Genomic DNA, 18728 nt, shown 5'->3' on the forward strand with positions numbered 1-18728 from the left:
GATGTCTCTTATTTTTGCAAAGATTATAAAAACCATATTCCAGAGACCACAATTCTATTATTATGTTTTCTCATTTAAACAGTCTAAACCTTTTCTTTCACCAATCTAAAAAATAAATCTTTATCCATTTTCATACTGTACATTACAATGTCTAAATTCCTTTGTACCATTTAAAATTTGTGATTTTATTTATAATATCGGCCATAACATGAAATAATTATTGGCTTCTTGGCCAGAATTTCAATATCAGTGCAAAGCCTAATTAATTATATATCACCAGACAAGGCAATTTCACTAAAACAAGCTTGTAGCAAGTAACTGAACCACGGCCTCATATTACAAATTACTACTACAAACGAGTAACACAAAGGTTATGGAGAGGTTTCCCTTTGTTCATATGCAGCTCTTTTATTATTTGTTCAGTCTTTGCTCACAAAACAGTCATTATATTTTCAAAGGTACAGCAGAGTGATGTGGATATAATTGAAGCCATGACCTGAAACTGTTATTGAATAGATGTGACGCAGATTCCACAGGAGGGACGGCAAGTGGGGGGTCGGGAAAGATTCAGATGGGAGACAGAGATAAAAGGAAGGACGTTGCCTTTATTGTTGGACCCCAACAGAGGAGCTAAACTAATCAAAAGTAGGTAATGTAAAGTGTAAGGCTGACTTCTTAAAAGTGAAATCACCTATATTGCTACTTTTCTTAAAGAAGAGGTGGAAAAACAGGTCAGACAGTCACGTAACAAAAAGATAAACACACAGCTCTACAAAAGCAAGGGAAATCAACATTCACATCACAAACACAAGACGATAACTCCCTGTTCTAAATGAGGAATGCTGAGACTAATGTGTCTAACAAGCATTTTGTGTGAATTTAACCTCTCTATTGTAATCTTCAGGACAATTGTGCACCGGGAGGCTTTCAATGCATTGTAATCAAAAACAGAAGATTGCTCTGATCAGTATTTCATCTGTAAATGGCTTTCTCCAGCAGGTGCATTGACTCTCACGAGGGGTATCATATTGTCTCTGATTTGGTGGGGGAAATGCAGTCATATCTGGCCTAGTGAGCCAAACCTCTCCTTTTTTTCAGCCTCTCCACATCCTGCGTAATCAGAACCCTCTCCCTGGACGTTGCCGCCGGACGTGACTGTAACCGGAAGATTCTGTTCTCTGCCCACGACTCTCCCTGGGCTGCTCTAGTACCATGTGCGTCCAACAATGGCACCCCACCAGGAGCAGAGGCATATTGCACACGGGCACCGTGCCACAGCAGTGCCGGGCAGAGAGGATTAGTCCTGATGACAGGGCATTAAATGTGTAGAAGTCCTTAGAGCGACTGAGCTGATGCGCTCTCATCCCACAGTTGGGCTTCGGTTCAGAGCTGAGAGAAGGTTCACAGGTCTTTAGTGGCTGCCACTCATTAGAGGCTGAGAGTCACACTAGCTTAGCTCCTCTTTCCTGCCTGTCTCCCTCTCCCAGAGGGTCCCTTCCAGAGACAGAAACTTTTTCGGTCTTCTGATAGTACTGCTGACACTTTCCACATGCTAGATGCCCTTTTTTGATGAGAAACCATCTTAAAGGTTTGACAAGTCATCATCCTTTTTTTGAACCCCACTGGTTCTCAAGCCAACTAAACATACATGCCATTTCAACATGAGAAGGACTATGTCAAGCAGAACGGAGCGTGTACTTCTAAATTTAGGTGAGAGATACACTCTGATAGAGTCAAACTATAAACTATAATCAAACTATAGAGTTTGGAAATCAAGGGTTACAGTCCTCCCTATATGGTGTCCTTGCTGAAAGACTAGAAATCATGTATTAAATTAAAAGAAAGATAAAACCTCGTGAAAAGAACCTGAGAAGGAGGTTTCTATGGAATTGTCTCTAAAGCCACTGTATACTGTTCCCATTGAAAATAACAATGATACTCTCCATATGTGGATCAATTTATGTCAGAAAAGCCAAACATCAGATACTAGATCTCTCTGTACACTATCTCACCTGAACAAACCTGTTTCGTTGATTTCTTTTCCTGGAAGCCATTGTCAGATCTCATAGAACCCCTTTCTAATTAGTTTTCATGTCTGCCTCAAAATCTGTTTTCTGCCTTTATTGTTAAGCCTGTTTTCATTGTTATAAAGACTGTGGTGCTGTGGTTGCTCCAGTTAAATAAATTGTCATTCCTTGACCCATATTGTCTTCAAATCTCACTCTGACAGTTTAAAAGCAGAGCAATGCCTTTGTGCACATCACATCTTTTAAACCACCTACATGCTGCTTACCTCCTCCTCATGGCATCTCCCTCTTTTTGAGTAGATTGGTTTATCTAACTTTTCAGCAAATGTTTGAAATTATTCCAACTAACATTCTCCATATGAATCCACACGCAGAAAAGACAGATATAAATATGGCCTAAAGCACTAAACATCCAGTAGAGGAGAGATGGGCTCCCACATATGACCGCTGCACTCCATCTAGCCTGACTTGTCTGGACAGCAATAGAAGTTATGCTGTCATCTGAATTTGACTGCACTTCAAAATGGAGAATTGCATGTTACATGAGGGAAACTCAAACAACAACAGACTTTGTGAGAGTAAAAAACAAAGCACATAACATAATGTGAGCTGACAAAATTGGGGAGTTAATCCTGTATATTTCCTGCCCACATAAACTTAAATTGAACCCTCATAGTTACCAAGACATTATTTCCATCAAAAAAAACAAAAACAAAAAAAGAGCAGCAGGAGGGATTTAGAGGAAATACAGGAGGTGTCACTTTCAGTAAGAGTCACACAATCAGCAGCAATGAGACTGCTTAATACCTCTCAGTCTGCCATCAGTGACTCACTCTAGCCTCAGTGTCTGCCTGGCACACATGACACACAAATGCCCTTGCTTTTTGGGAAAGGTTGTCCCAACCATTCTTGTCTTCATTAAGGATCATATATCCCTTTTTACTCATTCAACATTTACAATATAATTTAGCATGATCATGAATAGGTGTTTCTTCAACTGTGGCCACTTTTAACACAGTGAACTCTTAAAAAACACTTTTCACATTAGTTTGTTTTGTCCATGAACAATGTCCAACAACAACAACTATAGGGCTGTGCTCAGAATATTGATACAACAATACATCGTCATGAACTCCTGGCGATGCGCGTATCGATACAGCAGCTGCCGTATCGATACTGTTGTGCTTTTGAATGTAGCCAATTCAGGGCTCGAATTTCGGCGCGGGTATTGCGCATAATTTTAATCATTCCCGCAGCTCTCCCACTTATAATGCAGGAAATTCACGCAAACATTGATTCACTTTAGCATGTAGGTTGTATTAGTAAATGAATCCACACAGATTATGAAATCAAATCAGTAATTTTAAAACTTTCTGCGAGACGCAATTTCACAAACAGCGTGAGTTCAATGGTGCAGCGTCTTCTCTCTCTCGTCTCTTTCTCTTGACGCTGCTCAAGGCAAGCGTCAAGCGCTGGAGCCGGTGAAACTACACGCTCGCGTTTAGGAGTCGGGACATGACGGAATATTCACTTGCATAATCGGGCCAGCATTGCATCGTGACTAAAGTATACCATTTGCATGTCTTTAAGTCTTAACAGTTTAAACATTCAAACGATTTTAAACTATTCAGTACTTGCGCGCTCTCTGAGAGTTAGTTTTCTCTGCGTGCATAGCCCTACATAGACTAGAGTAAAGCCGCCTCACATACAGCTCGCGAGATTATATCGCTTTAACAGACTAAAACATGCAAAATGATGTCTTGGTAAGTATCCTCTAAACACAGTTGGTTATGTCTTAAATAAGCATAAAAGCTTTTAACAGAAACGGCAATTCCCCGGTTGTATGATGAAGTTAAGCGAGATATTCTGCTGTCACTCTCTTAACCCTGAGCATGTCAATCAATTGTTGTTTCTGCATAAAAATCTGAAAATGTAATCATTTAAAATGATTTCAACGTAGAAGAAATTACTTTGTTTAGTGCACATTCCAACACTTAAGACCTGTTAAATACTAGGTGTTAAATTAAAATTTTTAAATTTAAATTTAAGTTGTTACCATTTTTGCTTTTATGGAATGTTTTAAGTTATTCAATAAACAGATTTTACTGTTACTAAACTCAGCTCAAAAGAAATTTAAATTCCAAATTGATCCATATCGTGATGCGTATCGTATCGTGGCTTTAGTATCGTGATGCGTATCGTATCGTGACATTGTTGGTGATACACAGCCCTACTAGCCTATTTGCATGGATCACACAAGGTGAAGATTATCAAACCTTTTAAAATGTAATATTTATAGATTTTCATAAATTGAAAGTCTGTGACAAGGATAAAACATTAAAATCTATACATAACTTTTAGATGTTTGGAATTTACAAAGTAGTGAAAAATAAAAATCTAAGTTAAAAAAGTTTCAAAGTAGCCTTTATACAGAAAGAGATAGAAAAAATATCAAACACTGGGACATAAAAGAGCCTGTAGTTGAAGAAACACTATAATAGTATTACAATAATTTACTTTAGAAATCTTTGTTATACATAGAAGACTAAGTCAATAAAAAGTGGGTAATGTTATTATATTTCATTATCTCAAATTTGTATTGGGTTTAGATTTTGCATTTTCCAAGCATTTGTATGCAGATTGAGAAATATAGAATCTAGGTTTGTTATTTTATAACTGAATTTACTTTTATTTAGTAAGTATAATGGGATTAAAAAAAGAAAGAGCACTGTGTTATTGTGAAGAGAGATACAAGTGAGGTGAGTAAAAAGCACTGCTGCAAAAATCTTCTGTCCAACTTCTTCATAGGCTATATGGGAACATCAATCTACATCATTTGTACAAATTAACACAACTTATATATTTTGTTTCCTTTAAAAAAAGAATTGGGGGGAAAACATAAAATAACTTCCTGAAATATTAGAGTTCCTGATTTCTTTCTGTAAACCTTTCTTTCACTTCACATACTAGGATGAATATGACATCATTCCACAATAAGTGCTGACATTTTTTAATCAATTCCAAAAAACACATTAATTAATTTTGACTGCAAGCGCAACACCGCAGGTCAAACGCGTTAAACCATCAGCTTCAATTAGGAAGGCAGCCGCTGATCTGAAGCAATATTCTTGTATCAATCTAAACCAGACCACAAATATGTACAAACACACAGCATGCCTGATATAAACTGACAGCCTTTGAATGACAAGTGCACATACATAGTTCAAATTTTACTGCTCTTGAGCATTGCATCATATTACATGGAAATAAAGCCAAACAATCAACCATATCTCACAATGCCGTATTTGCACTTCAAAGACAAACTATTCAACAAAACGAAACTGAATCTCTGGTTACCAGAACCGCAGAGGGAAAACATTGAGAGCTAAATCTGACAAGACACAAACATTCAACGGCTGGTGCTTTCAACGTCTATTTCAGCATTGTCATTCAGATCCATACCTCTCTACCTTCAAAAAAGCCACTTGTCACCCTATAAAGAATACGAAGAGGGATAAAGCAGTGTATTCAATTCATAAATATCCCTTTAAGAGGTTCGTGTCAGTGATTTGTCACTGGAGACTTTTGGCAGAGCTGAAATTGATGTAAAGGTGACATGTGAGTTATGTATGTGGCTGTGGCAGGCGTTTTGATATTACTGAGCAATGCAGGCAGGTTCACTAACCCACCAGAGCGCTCCTCATCCCTCTCTTTACCTGCATGCCTGCATGAGAGGATATCATTAATTTGAGGGGGGGAATCTTTAAAAAAAAAAAAAACGAAAGAAAACCCCCAAAAACACTTGACATGCACGCACAAGGTTTCTTTGCCTCCTGTTCTCTGATGCCAGTCACTTACTGTGTGAAACCCATGCGTGCTTCAATGGGATCAATTGTAATAAAACTGCATCGCCTTACTGAGCTATGAGTTTATGAATCTCCTTAGAGAAACTCAGTCATTCAAAATCCCTCTAGCTTACGGCAGTGAAACAATGTTTAGTTTCAATCTCCCAGCAGCCTCCACACAGAGGGAGTCACGCCGCACAACAGACTGAACACGAACAACAAATAAAATGTTAAAATCAAGCAAGTCACCGTCTCATTTCCATTAAATGATAAAGTAGCTGCACTGAAAAGAAATGAACTAATTTAAAATGGCTGGCCTATAGGTCAAGGACAGCTGGAGCAAACAGTCTCTGATTTTTCCACCCACAGTCATACAAATAAAAACATTTTACATTTTCATTTTCAATACCGAAATCTAAGAGGCTTGTTATCTTTTCTTATTTGTTTGATGCATTGTGTCTGAAATGCCTTCAGGCTGTGATAAACGTACTTAAAACACATTCTCATGTAGATTATTAGGTATATGGCTTTGTTAGATAGCGGGGCTTCTATGCAGTGGCACAGTGGGGTCTGAAATAGCATGTCAGCATCTACTGAAAGTCAATAAACAACTGAACCAAGCTTGATTGTAATCCTAAAATATTGTTCGCTTCCTCCATGAATTGTTAATATACAATCACACAGTGCTCTGACCCCTGGGAAAATTTTCAAGGAGTCCTAAAAATGTTACGATTGTCGAGACTAAGCTTTCCACAACTACAGACTGAGTCGAGCTCAGATGAAGTCCTGAGATGAAAAGAAGGTCTAAGGAAATTCAGTGTTCATGTTCTACTCTGAATTAGCACTATATATAATGTCTATTGGCAGTTTTTCTCGACACACCAGTTAAAACATAAATAAATAAATAATCACATCTTGTCTATATTTCCAGGGAATTAAAACATCTGTGAATAAATGTGATGCCGGAACAGATGGGCAAAAATGATATACATTTTTGAGTTTTAACTGACAAACTGCTGGGTAATTCACTACCAAAAAAGTAACAGAATATGAGCTAAAATATTGAAGGCCAAAACATAAATGTTTTATGAGTTGATCATAAACTATTTCAAATTTATATTTGCATCAATGTAGAAATGAGATCTTTGTATTAATACAGAAAGCTTTATGAACCTGCTGTTTCCTACAACACTAAATCTATGTCCGCCTAGTGAAAATTCTTTGCAAGCACAGCACGGAAAATAGGCAACTTCCTCCTGCCACAAAAATAAGGCAATCACGCAGTTGCTGTTAATATCTGAACTGACTGCAGAATCCCTAGAGAGGTTTCTATTAACACATTGTGTCCGTTTCACTGCTTAAAATAAACGAGGTTTTATCCCTATGAAGTCAGCAGGAGTTAAAAAAAGACAACAGCAGATGGCGGAGAGAGGTGACCTTACCTCATTGGTGTTCCACCTGTGTCTCTCTTTTGGCAATGTGGAGCATTTTGGTAGACATTCAAGCAGCTTTTTGGGCAGGTATATTTTCAAATGTCCATGTTCATCTGCAAAACAAAAAAAACAAGCATGCAATAAAGATTAGAAATAGGAGACAGTAAAAGCATTTCAATACCATTATTTCAATAATAAATGTAATTAATCAATACCCAAGATGTATTGATGCAATCATGTTAATATATAGGGCTCAGTGCACTAATACAATAATAAGGATATACGATTTAATATTAGATTATCCTCTGCAGTTCTCCTACATTCTTCATACAGAGCATATAACAAGGATCATTAATTAATGGGCACCAATTATTCTGACTGCAAAGAGCGACTAATGAGCAACTTGCAGAATGAAGGTAAAAATGTTAGATGAATGAAAATGTGAATTAATGGGCCAAGCGTACTGTGAGAAAAAAAAGAAAAAGAAATAGTGACATTGTAATGAGAATCATTAGATTTCAGGTGTTTCAGTAGTGGAAGTCCACTCTCAAGGGTTTAAGGGAAACTGATGCTAAGCTTTATTAAGACTTTAACTACCCAATAAAGTACACAGCCACCCTGATCCTGGCTGTTCAAAAGAACAGTAAAAAGCACAAATGCTGGCTAAAGATAAAAGAAAAGGGAATACAATTTGTTCAGGGGCAATTAAGGCAGGGCTATATATCAGGCTTTCTTCCATTCTTATCTTGTCTGTCTCTCGTTCCCATTCCTAAGGGCTTGGCAGGCCAGTCAAATCACTGCCATTTAACTTTCATTGTTAAATGAAAGTTCACTTTCAGAGTGGAATTTCTAAATTACAATGAAATTGTCTACAACTGTAAATTGAGTCCAATTATAATCACCTTATACGACCAACTGCTGATTATAAATTTGCCTGTCAGCTGCACCCACATGACATTCACATTCTATTCCCCTAAAACCTCCCGCAGTATAGCAGGAGTATGGATGAAAGGGAAAAAAAGGCTTGGCCAGGCGCCTGCTAGCAGAAATTATTTCCTGAATGAAGTGAGTATATGCAATGTATGAAATTATATACAGTATATGTGTATTTATTTATCAGAACTCGATTTATATTATACAATATCCCTCTGAATGGCCTTAGAGCCCTACAATGTGGACAACTGAAGCAAACAAACAAAAAATGTGCATAAGTTGTCTATAGATGTTCATATTAATGTTTTATAAATATAAAACAAGAATTTACACAAAGCCTCAAATTCATGTTCACGTACTTTGTGAGCTCAACCTACATTTCAATACCAGCACAATGACGGAATATCTAATCCATAACAAACGTCCTAACAGCGAGTCAAAAATGTGACATAATATGCCTGAGTCACTGTCAAATACACCCCCGCCATTTTCCTAAGGCTGTAATTGTGACAAACAATCATCTATCATTTGTGAATGCGATGCTATACCAAATCCTGTAAATGTGGTTATGAGCACGCATGCAAATCAGTTCGATTTCCTCTGTCTAAGCTAATGCGCTTACACGTCACCATGTGTTCCGCTGCCGCACGCGTCACTGATGACAAATCAAGACACATATGCTGCATCCAATTACCCATCTCCAGGTCTGACAGTTTATGTTACACTGTTGGATGGTTATGCAAAATTTAAATAACCCTGGTGTGAAGGCCTCTTTCTCCACATCAGCGAGAAAGATATTTGCTTCTCTCAAATGACAGTGGCATCATCTAAACTGGTGCAGTTGTGACTTCCCCAGTTGTCAGACAATCAACTTTGATATTGCAGACATCTGTTTATGTCAAAGAATAGGATTTTGTTATCTGTTTGGACTGAGAAATATGGCCTTAAATTACAGTTTTCCTCTAGTTTTCCTTCTCTTTTCTTCCACACCCAAAATAATATATATTTTTTCAACGAATAAAAGTACAAAAACATCACTTATCACTGTCTGCAAACTTGCAAAGCCAGATCAGATTTGTTTTACTTGCTATAATTCGTGTTATAATGGTAGAGTGGTGTGATTGAAAGGGGTTAAATTTGAGGGTTAATCCCTTAGCTGAGTTAGGGATAACATGTCTCTGAGTCATTTCTGCAAAAAGTAAACTCTGACAGGGTTAGCAACACCCTTACACCATGTGGAGGTCTCTTGTATCACCCTGAATTAGTGTGAATTGAAAAAATATCGATATTCGATTCCATCTTTGATACCACGGGGAAAACTGACATTTATAAAGCGATAAATATTTTTTTTATATCTCAATTTTTTTTTAGACAGAACATTTATTTGTCCATCTCTCAATTATCAATGATTTGCAATGAATTGCTTATATGAGCCAAAAAATCCTGATGTATAGGCCTAAATATAATACTAAATAAAAAACACGTGTTATTTGTTGAGTATCATATTTCACACACACACACACACACACACACACACACACACACACACACACACACACACACACACAAACACATTTATCAGGCTTTTATGGCTCATATATACCATTCATTGCAAATCAATGATAATTGAGAGATGGAAAATATTCCCCAAAAGCCTGTTGTGTCATATTTGACATTTACATTAACATGAAAAATCTAAACAGAATATCATACATTATTTACGGTTCGTGCTGTGATCGGCCAGTGCTGCATTTTTATGAAAGTTTATCAGTTGTACGTGTTTTTTAGCAAGAAGACGTGAAAGATAACTCACGCGTGTCTGACACGTGAATACTGAATTCAGTATATTTTACGTCTTGCGCTTGAACTGACAATTTCACGCAAAACTATGTCAGAATACCCGTCATGGCGAGTATCCTAGTAAACATAATTAAGTTAGATTAACATAAACAACAGTCGATAAAGACAATAGCAGTATACTGGATCCATTATTTCTTAAAGTGACAGCAGCCTAATAGATTTCTGCCATCTGTGTTTTTAATGTTAATCAAACAACAGACTCACTGCTAAAAATCACTCACTGCTCTTGGATCTATCTAATCTTTATCTAACAACTGTTAGATCTAACTGAAAAACCTGAAAAGCAGTTTATTTCATTTACATCTATTGTTTTTTATATTGTGTTCATTTGTTCTTATTTTATCATAGACTGATTACTTGTCTTTAATAGTGTTTGAAATTTATATTTTATATTTATATTACATTTATGTAGAATTTTTTCATTTGCATTGTTCTTGCATTCTATGTAAAAAGTATGGTGAGTAAAATAAAAAATGTAGCCAATGGCGACTCGAGCTTCAGTGTGTCCGTAGAGGGTTGTAAGGTGAAAATATAAACATTTTCTATAGACATAGCCTAGAATATATTTATAAATAAATAAAAGCATCCTCAAGATTTTTGTAGAACAGTGAGTTTCAATTTAGAGGCACTGACTTTTAGTTGTCCTTCCTGTATAGCTATGCCACCTTTGAAAATGTCTTACAGTGACTGTGCTCAACAAAGCCTTATACTTTATTCAAGGAATGTGATTCTCAAGTGTGCGCTTCTTATTACCTGAACCCTTTTCAATTTGTCTGAGAACCCCACGAAAGCTTGGACTTCTGTTTGTGAATATAAAACAAAGAGCCGTGTCTCAAGCACAAGCCGACCAGAAATCAAAGATGTACATTTCAAATGGCAAACCCCCATGTCCCCAGTGCTTCTTAAAGGCAAAGTCACCCTGCCTGTCCGTTCTATAACACCTCTATTTTTAATTTTCTCAGATGTTTGCATGTCTAAAGTTATAAAAGACAATATTGGAGAAGATGGACTTAAAGGACGACTGTGAAATCTTTAAAGAATGAGAAAAGGTGGAAAACAGCTCACTGAGAAGAACGTAATCCCAGTCTAGAGCAAGGTCCTAACAAAAAGTTTACAACTACCTGATAATGCCATGAAACAACAGTGTGACTCTCTGTGCTCTTTTGTTTGGTGTATGGAGAAAATTCTGGAATTCTGGAGTATGTGCTGAATGTAGTATACACTGATGGGAGCGATTGTACAAGGGTAAATGAGTTTTACAGTAGAGATCTGAGACTGGTATCTGGAATCATTTGACTCACTCAATTAACATTAGCATAGAGCACCTGCTCCCGAATGACAACAATCCGCCATCCCACACAGTACATAGAAAGAAAAACAATATCTGTAGCAACCAGTGTCAAAAGTAAAAAAGAAAAGGTAAGATCAAAAACATAATGTCCCAATAATTTAAGTCATTAAGTCATCAAAAAAAGTCAAATGGCCAAAAGTCAACATGAAAAGGCATTCACAACCTATTTTATGTCTGTAATGTAACATTTCTAAGCATAACAGAATACTTGTCAAAAATAAAAAAGTACGGCGACACTTGATATTATCCATCAGGAATTGCTTGGGTAGTGAAAACTGGGTGTTCCAAAGCAGAATAAAGCCAGAACTGAATACTTATTGCACTTATTGAGGAAAGATTACAAAGACAGGTGGGTGGTGACAGGCCTTGGTCATCTCCAGACAAACTCAAATACAGATCAGATAGTGTAGGCGGAGCCCTCTAAGACCGGCCAAGACTCTAATACCAGCCCATTTGTAATCATTTCAGACCACGCACACACAGTCAGCCCATAACCAAGGCCTGCCACTCATCAGAGCCAACAAACACATTCCCTTTGACACACCCACTGATGATGACATCATTCACTTCAGAGCAAGGAGGTCTATAAAACCTAAAGGAAGGTTAGCAGTAGCATTATCATTCATCTCACTGGCAGTTGCTCAACTGGTGCAGGATCCCATAAGTACGTGATCTGAAGTCTATGGTCCATGCTAACCAGCCAAGCTCCTGCTCCAGAGCCATTTTTGCACACTGATATGAGCATCCACATAGGACAGTTGGTTCACTGAGTTACTATCTGTTTTGAGAATAATGAAACAGAACATTATGATTATAAAACAGTGTGAGGGATGATAATTAAATGGTAAAACAGCTCAAATAAGCCATCCACCATATTCGTCGTGAATTAAAAGCAGACGTTTATCAGTGTAAAATGCTATTAGGGACTTGAAGACAGGTTCGAATCTGACTTGTGCTGAATATAAGCACACATCCAGGAGAATGAAAAACATTCACTGCTCCGATTAGATGACTGGTTGTTAATTAAAAACCCCTCATACTAATAAAATCCCTTCTAACTCCTCCCAGAGCACAACTTGAAAGACCTCTTGAGATGTTTGGGCTGTGCTCCTTTTTCACCAAATAAAATGAATGGCATTGAAATGAGGGCTCATTGCTCCGCAGTTAAAAGCAGACAGAGAACAGAGCAGAATGCTAATTCACTAAAGTTCTAACGCTGGCTGCTTTAATAAAGAGCAGTCTATCAGTGTCAACACACACCCTTATCTGACATTACTGCGGCTCTGGGACTGGGAATGAGCTGTAGCGTCATAAAAAATAGAAATAAAATTGAGGAGAGCGCCAGAGAACAAACAACAAAAAAACATTCATAGGGTAAAAGGGCTGTTACGACTGTGAGCAGACACATTGGCGAAGCAGAAGGCTGATGAAAGCTTAGCGATTATGAATTTAGACATTAACATGGAATTCCAGTTCCATGAGCGAGATAAGTCTGTCCGTAATTGCTGATCTAACATCAGTATCCCGATCTTAATCCAAACCTTAATTGCTAAGATGGGAAAAGCTGACTTTACATTAGTGTCTGCAACATCATCCTATATCATTTTCTGGTTGTATGAATACAGAAAACAAATGAATATCTTCATTTGTAAAATGATCATACACAAAGTAGTTTAATTTGTAGATTAAAAAGTATATCGAACATGTTAAATTTAAACTTAAAATTTAGCCTGCACTATAATGACTTTGGTAAAAATAGATTCCCCAGACAAAGCACTTGAACTGGACATTTTATCATGACTTCTAAAAAGTTTATAAATGGCAGCTGACATTGACGACAATGACCAGAGTGGCGAGCAGGACGAGGCAGAGGGCCGTGAGAGAACGGCGCGAGGTCGGTGGCGTGATAGCTTATGAGCGTTATTTTAGTTATTTTTAATTTTGTATTGGTTCATTTATTTTATTAAAAAGTCTTTCAATGTTCGCCGATTCCCGCCTCCTCCTTCCCATAACAACTAACTGCATTACAACCACATTTAATTATGGTGTGTGACCTCATGTTCAAGCATAGGATTGTGCTATAATAGGTGGCTCCCTTTATATGGCTAAATGTTTCAACAATTGGTCATTTTTAAACAAAAACAAACAAAAAAGGTACAGTAGACGATTAACCTCAACCTATACAATCTAGAGAGAGAGAGAGTGAAAACTAGCAGGGACACTCTTGCACAGCAACAAGAAACTATCAGAGGAAGAAGTCTAGTTTAACAACCCAGCTCCAGCCACGACTACGTCTGTTGGGCCTCAGCCATAACGACTCTCCTTGCCGCTTTGATCTCATGGATGTAAAAGGCACATCCTGCTGCGCAACTCCAGCCTCTAATATGCCATCTTGTTTCCTTTATTTTCTTGCCTAAACAGCAGTGACAATGTGGACATTAACATAATTCTGTCTCCCTACCGGTGAACAACAATTTAGTTGTCAGATCCTAAAGTGCAAGGCAGGCTGAAACAGTAGCCTGTTATATTGGAAGATGTGCTGTGCTGAGCCGAGCTGAGGGGGCAGCCAATTACTACAGCAGTCCTGATCAGGAGAAAGCAACTCTCCAGTCAGGTGCATGGTTGAATGGTAGAGGACCACAAGAGTATAATAGATAGCCTATAGAAAGAGCTCCCACAAAGAGAGAGTTAGAGAGAAATGAGGAACTAGTGGAGGGACCGAAAAGGTTTTTCTGCTTCTGCTTGTGCTTGCCACCCACTCAGAAGGGAATTCTCTCATTAGAAGGGCAGGTAGGACGGAAAGAATATCACACCAGCGGGTCTTGACACAGCTGTGCCTACAGACACGGCTCGTTTCCAACTCACAACTTCTAACTGTTGGACTGTGGGAGTTGTGGGGTTTGAAGTGGGATGGGCCCCAGTCCAACACTTACAAACTGCAAACATAGAATTTCCCAAAAGACATGTTGCTGCTTTTTTGCTTTTCGAAATGCCTGTGGTGATCTCTTCAAACAGGGCTGTTTATTATTTCAGGGAGGACAACTACCCTCTGCACCAGTCTGTCCACTTCATGTCAGCCACAAAATAATGATGCTTCACGTGCTACGTTAGTCATTTTGTCTAATCAAGTACTCAACTGAAATCAACCAAATACTTTGGGGGTCCATTATCTTAATTGTTTGTCAATATGCGTATGCATTGCTGCAGTTAATTAAAACAACAGCCAAGTAAAATAAAAAATCCTTTTGAAAAATGTCTTTGAAAAAAGGGCTGGGTGATATTCAATTAGATACAATAAACTGATTGAAATATCATACAAATTTCAAATTTTTAAGCCAAATTTTGAAGATAGGCAAGAGTGACATTTTTTGGCAGTTTTGGATTAAATAAAAGTAGGCTACAGTTAAGTCAAATAAAACATGTTTTATCTCCTGTATAGTTTGGTAACACTACAATAAGATACTATTCATTAACATTACTTAATGTGTTAACATCAACACATTGAGTGAACAATATGTTTTTACAACATTAATTAATGTTTGTGAATGTTATTTAATACAAACACTTGATTGTTCATGTTTGTTCACTTCATTCATTGTGCATTAAATAATGTTAACAGATAAAACTTTTGATTTTAAAAATGTATTGGGATATTTTTTAATTAACCCCAAGGAGAATAATTGCTACAGGATATAACTATGGTTTATTGTTAGGTAATTTTATCTAATGTTATCTAACAAATAGAATCTTATTGTAAAGTGTTTTTAATACTACAGTTTCCATCTTTGTAACTGTGATATACACTTTAATATATGTAAATTTGATCTAAATTAAGCTTTTGGTACCGAAATTGGTACCGAGAACCGTTGATTTTCACTGGTATTGGTACCGAATACTGAAATTTTGGTACCGTGACAACACTGGTCTTAAGTTAACTTAAATAGTTGGGAGAAAATATATAAGGCTATATCCTTAACAAAAGAATGAGAACAATCACTCACTTTTGACTGAATCAGTTTAATAAAATATTTCTGCAGGCTTTCTTATTTTTGATAGATAGATCTATATGAAGCAGTTCATTTAAATAGATTTTTTGTTCAATTGTATTCATTTGTTATATTGCTCGTAGTTTCTTTGTTCTTATTTTATTACTGACTCTTTACTCAACTTTTTTCTTAGATTAATTAGACTAGTTTTAGTTTTTGCTGCGAAATCAAAATTGATGTTAAGAATTATAAAATCTCAGGTCTCTAAAATGTTGATATCGCAACAACCTCAGGAAAAAACAATTATATCTTCATATATAGTAATTATTTAAAAAAATTACTTATATCGTGAATTTTGATCATATCACCCATTGCCTACTATCTAAATATAATATATATTTAATATATGTTTTAAAGACTCCTGCATTGTGTGTAAAACCTGCTGTTCAGTTATTGCTGTTATGTCTAAATAAGTATTTGGTAGGGATGGGCGATATGTTATCGTTTGCGATATACCGGTACAACCGGGGAAAAGCATTTTTTCCAAACAAAATTACATTTATCTTGCCTAAATGTTTGCGCTCATTGCATTTTTACAATGGGGTTGTAAATTTACACAACACAAGGAAGCTTGATTTAAATTGTTTAATTAAATTGAAAAAAGTATTACAAATAAATACAATAGAATAAAGATACAAATAAAGACAAATAAAGAGAAAAAGTTTTTGAATAGGTCTAACACTAGTACAGAAACTGAATAAAGTAATCAAATGGAAAATAACACTGGGTAGTATTTTAGTCCTGAATAAATTAAATACATAGGCTATTAATCCTGATTCCTTTAACTTAACCCTCTGGGGACCAGAGTGTTTTTGGGGCCCTTGGGATGTTTTGACATGCACTGACATTTGTGCTTTTTTCAGTTATTTATAAACATGTTAATGGCAAAGGTGTAAATTCACTCTATATAGCACAAACTTGGCTACCATGAGATCTGAGCAACATGTATGTACATGTTTGTATTTTTAATAGAATAATGTTTATGCGTGGTTATTGAAAAAAATAAAATGAAAGTTGCTGAAATAAGACCACAAAACACATATTGATTATTTCTTCACAAGACTTTTGAAAATTGTATCACATAGCCAAGAATATTTGCTCCAAAACTATGTGAGAATCATCCTGACTACTCATTCAGATAAGTCAATAAAGTCTTTTACATTTTTAATGACGTGTTTTGTTTGAGAAAGCTTTATGCAGGAGGCGTGATCTCTCATTAATATGTGTGGCATTCCACACCTGAGAAAGACAAAGACCCTCCCCATAATGGCCCTATTAGGTGCTATCAGGCCATATCATTACAGGAGCCTTGCACAAAGAATGAGGAGATTTAAAAAAGAATGGCTTTTAGATTGTTTGGATTTATATAAGGAAAATACAGGGTGCATACGTCTGGACACTTCTATCACACACCCTTCACCATATAGACATGGTTTTATTTCAGTTCAAAGTTCAAAGTTAGAGTTGGAAACATCTTGAAAAGAAAATTGTCTTTCTCCATAAATGTCTTAGTTTGATCATACATATTTCAAAGTTGAGGATTCATTATTTTGATATAGCTTGAACAAACACTATAATATCTTAGTTGATTAGTTTATTGACAAAACATACTATATATTTAACATATGAGCAGAAACTCCTAAAAAAAGCTTATTTGATGTCTATTTTAGAGTAAAAACTTTATCCAAAACGAGTCAACGAAATGTTGTCTGTTATTTAGTCTGTAACAGTGCGTATCTGTGCGTTCATTCATTCATTCATTCATTCATTCATGCACACACACACACACACACACAAACATGATTCACATTTAACAGTATGCTATTTTTCCGTTTACAGACACTACGTGATTCTATATCGCGATTAGAACAAAAAACACTTACTTCTCAGCTGAATCTGTTCATCCTCGAAGTGAAAATAAACCCAGTGGTAAATGTCCCAGGATTGTTCCTCATATAGCCGCGCAAGACGACAGTAGATTAATCTGACTAAAAAATAATGTGTGTTTTCAGAGTTTATGGGCGTTAACGCGTCTCAATGTGTTGCTTCACATATTTGCGTTTGAATAGCGCGTGCTCTCCGTGGGCGTGTCACATTACCAGAGATAATCAGCTGAGAGAACGATCTCTTTTTATATAGATGACATAAACGGAGAATAATAATTTTAGTTTTGAATCGGATCATTTAAAAGTACAAACTCAAATGATTTAAAAGATATATTGCTTATGGCTGGGTGAATAGTATTAGCTGAGTTGTGTTGAAGATTAGAGACGTGCTCCAGAAAAAAAGTTCACGGTGACCGAGAGGCAGAACGCACACCCTGTTTATTTTCTTTATTTTACAAAAGCACAATATTTTATTTCGATTGTATGTGGGCACATAAAAAAGTAGACATTTAACAGATTATTTTCTCATATTTCTTAACTCTATATGAACAGAAATGATGGTAGTACTTTAAGTCTATTTTTCTGCTATGTGAAAAAAAACGAGCAAAACGCGCCGGCGCGTTTCTGGTCCCCAGAGGGTTAAAGCTATCTTTTGTTGTTTTGACAACAAAATTAATGACACACACATATGGCTGCCGTCACTTTAAGAGCTAGTGCAAGGATCCTGTGTTTATACTGGCATGCGTGGCAAGCGACTATGTTTAGAGTATACTCACGAAGACCGCAATATAATCCGCGAAAAATAACTTTTGTTACTGGCCAGCTGTTTTTGAGGCGGATTTTCTATGAATGTGCGCTTAGAAAATAATCTCTCAGAGAGCGGGCGAGCACTGATTAGTTTAAAATCGCTTGAATGTTTAAACTGGTAAGACTTAAAAAGACGTGCAAATGGTAAACTTCAGTCACGATGCACTGCTGGCCCGATGTGCAAGTGAATATTCATGTCCCGACTCCTAAACGCGAGTGTGTATTATCACTGCAGCGCTTGATGCTTGCCTTGCACAACACATTTTGAGAGAAGAGATAGAAGACGCGGCACCGCTGAACACTCACGCTGTTTGTGAAATTGCGTCTGGCAGAGAGTTGTTAAAATAATGATTTGATTTTATAATCTGTGTGGATTACGATTGCGGGAATTTCCCGCATTATAAATGGGAGACCTGCGGGAATGATTAGAATTATGCGCAATACCCGCAATCCCGCACCGAAATTCGAGCCCTGCACGCAGAATTGAAGTGTACATGACATCTACATGTAAATTATATTATTTGTTGTATTTTCCTGTAA

General features: G+C 36.8%; 1 protein-coding gene across 13 annotated transcripts in view; it reads right to left on the reverse strand.

Annotated features, from left to right (window-relative positions):
- The window catches only part of camta1a (calmodulin binding transcription activator 1a), a 496299-nt gene that overhangs the window by 449161 nt on the left and 28410 nt on the right, over nt 1-18728 (reverse strand). For all 13 annotated transcript variants that reach the window (XM_056239718.1, XM_056239719.1, XM_056239714.1 and 10 more), the window contains one exon: nt 7315-7418. In XM_056239718.1, coding sequence (XP_056095693.1) covers nt 7315-7418 — 104 coding nt within the window. Of the gene's footprint in view, nt 1-7314; nt 7419-18728 lie in introns of those variants that run through there.

The sequence above is a fragment of the Rhinichthys klamathensis genome, unplaced genomic scaffold (assembly GCF_029890125.1).
Source record: "Rhinichthys klamathensis goyatoka isolate OS25496 unplaced genomic scaffold, OSU_Roscu_1.1 h1tg000020l_1, whole genome shotgun sequence".
Taxonomy (NCBI): domain Eukaryota; kingdom Metazoa; phylum Chordata; class Actinopteri; order Cypriniformes; family Leuciscidae; genus Rhinichthys; species Rhinichthys klamathensis.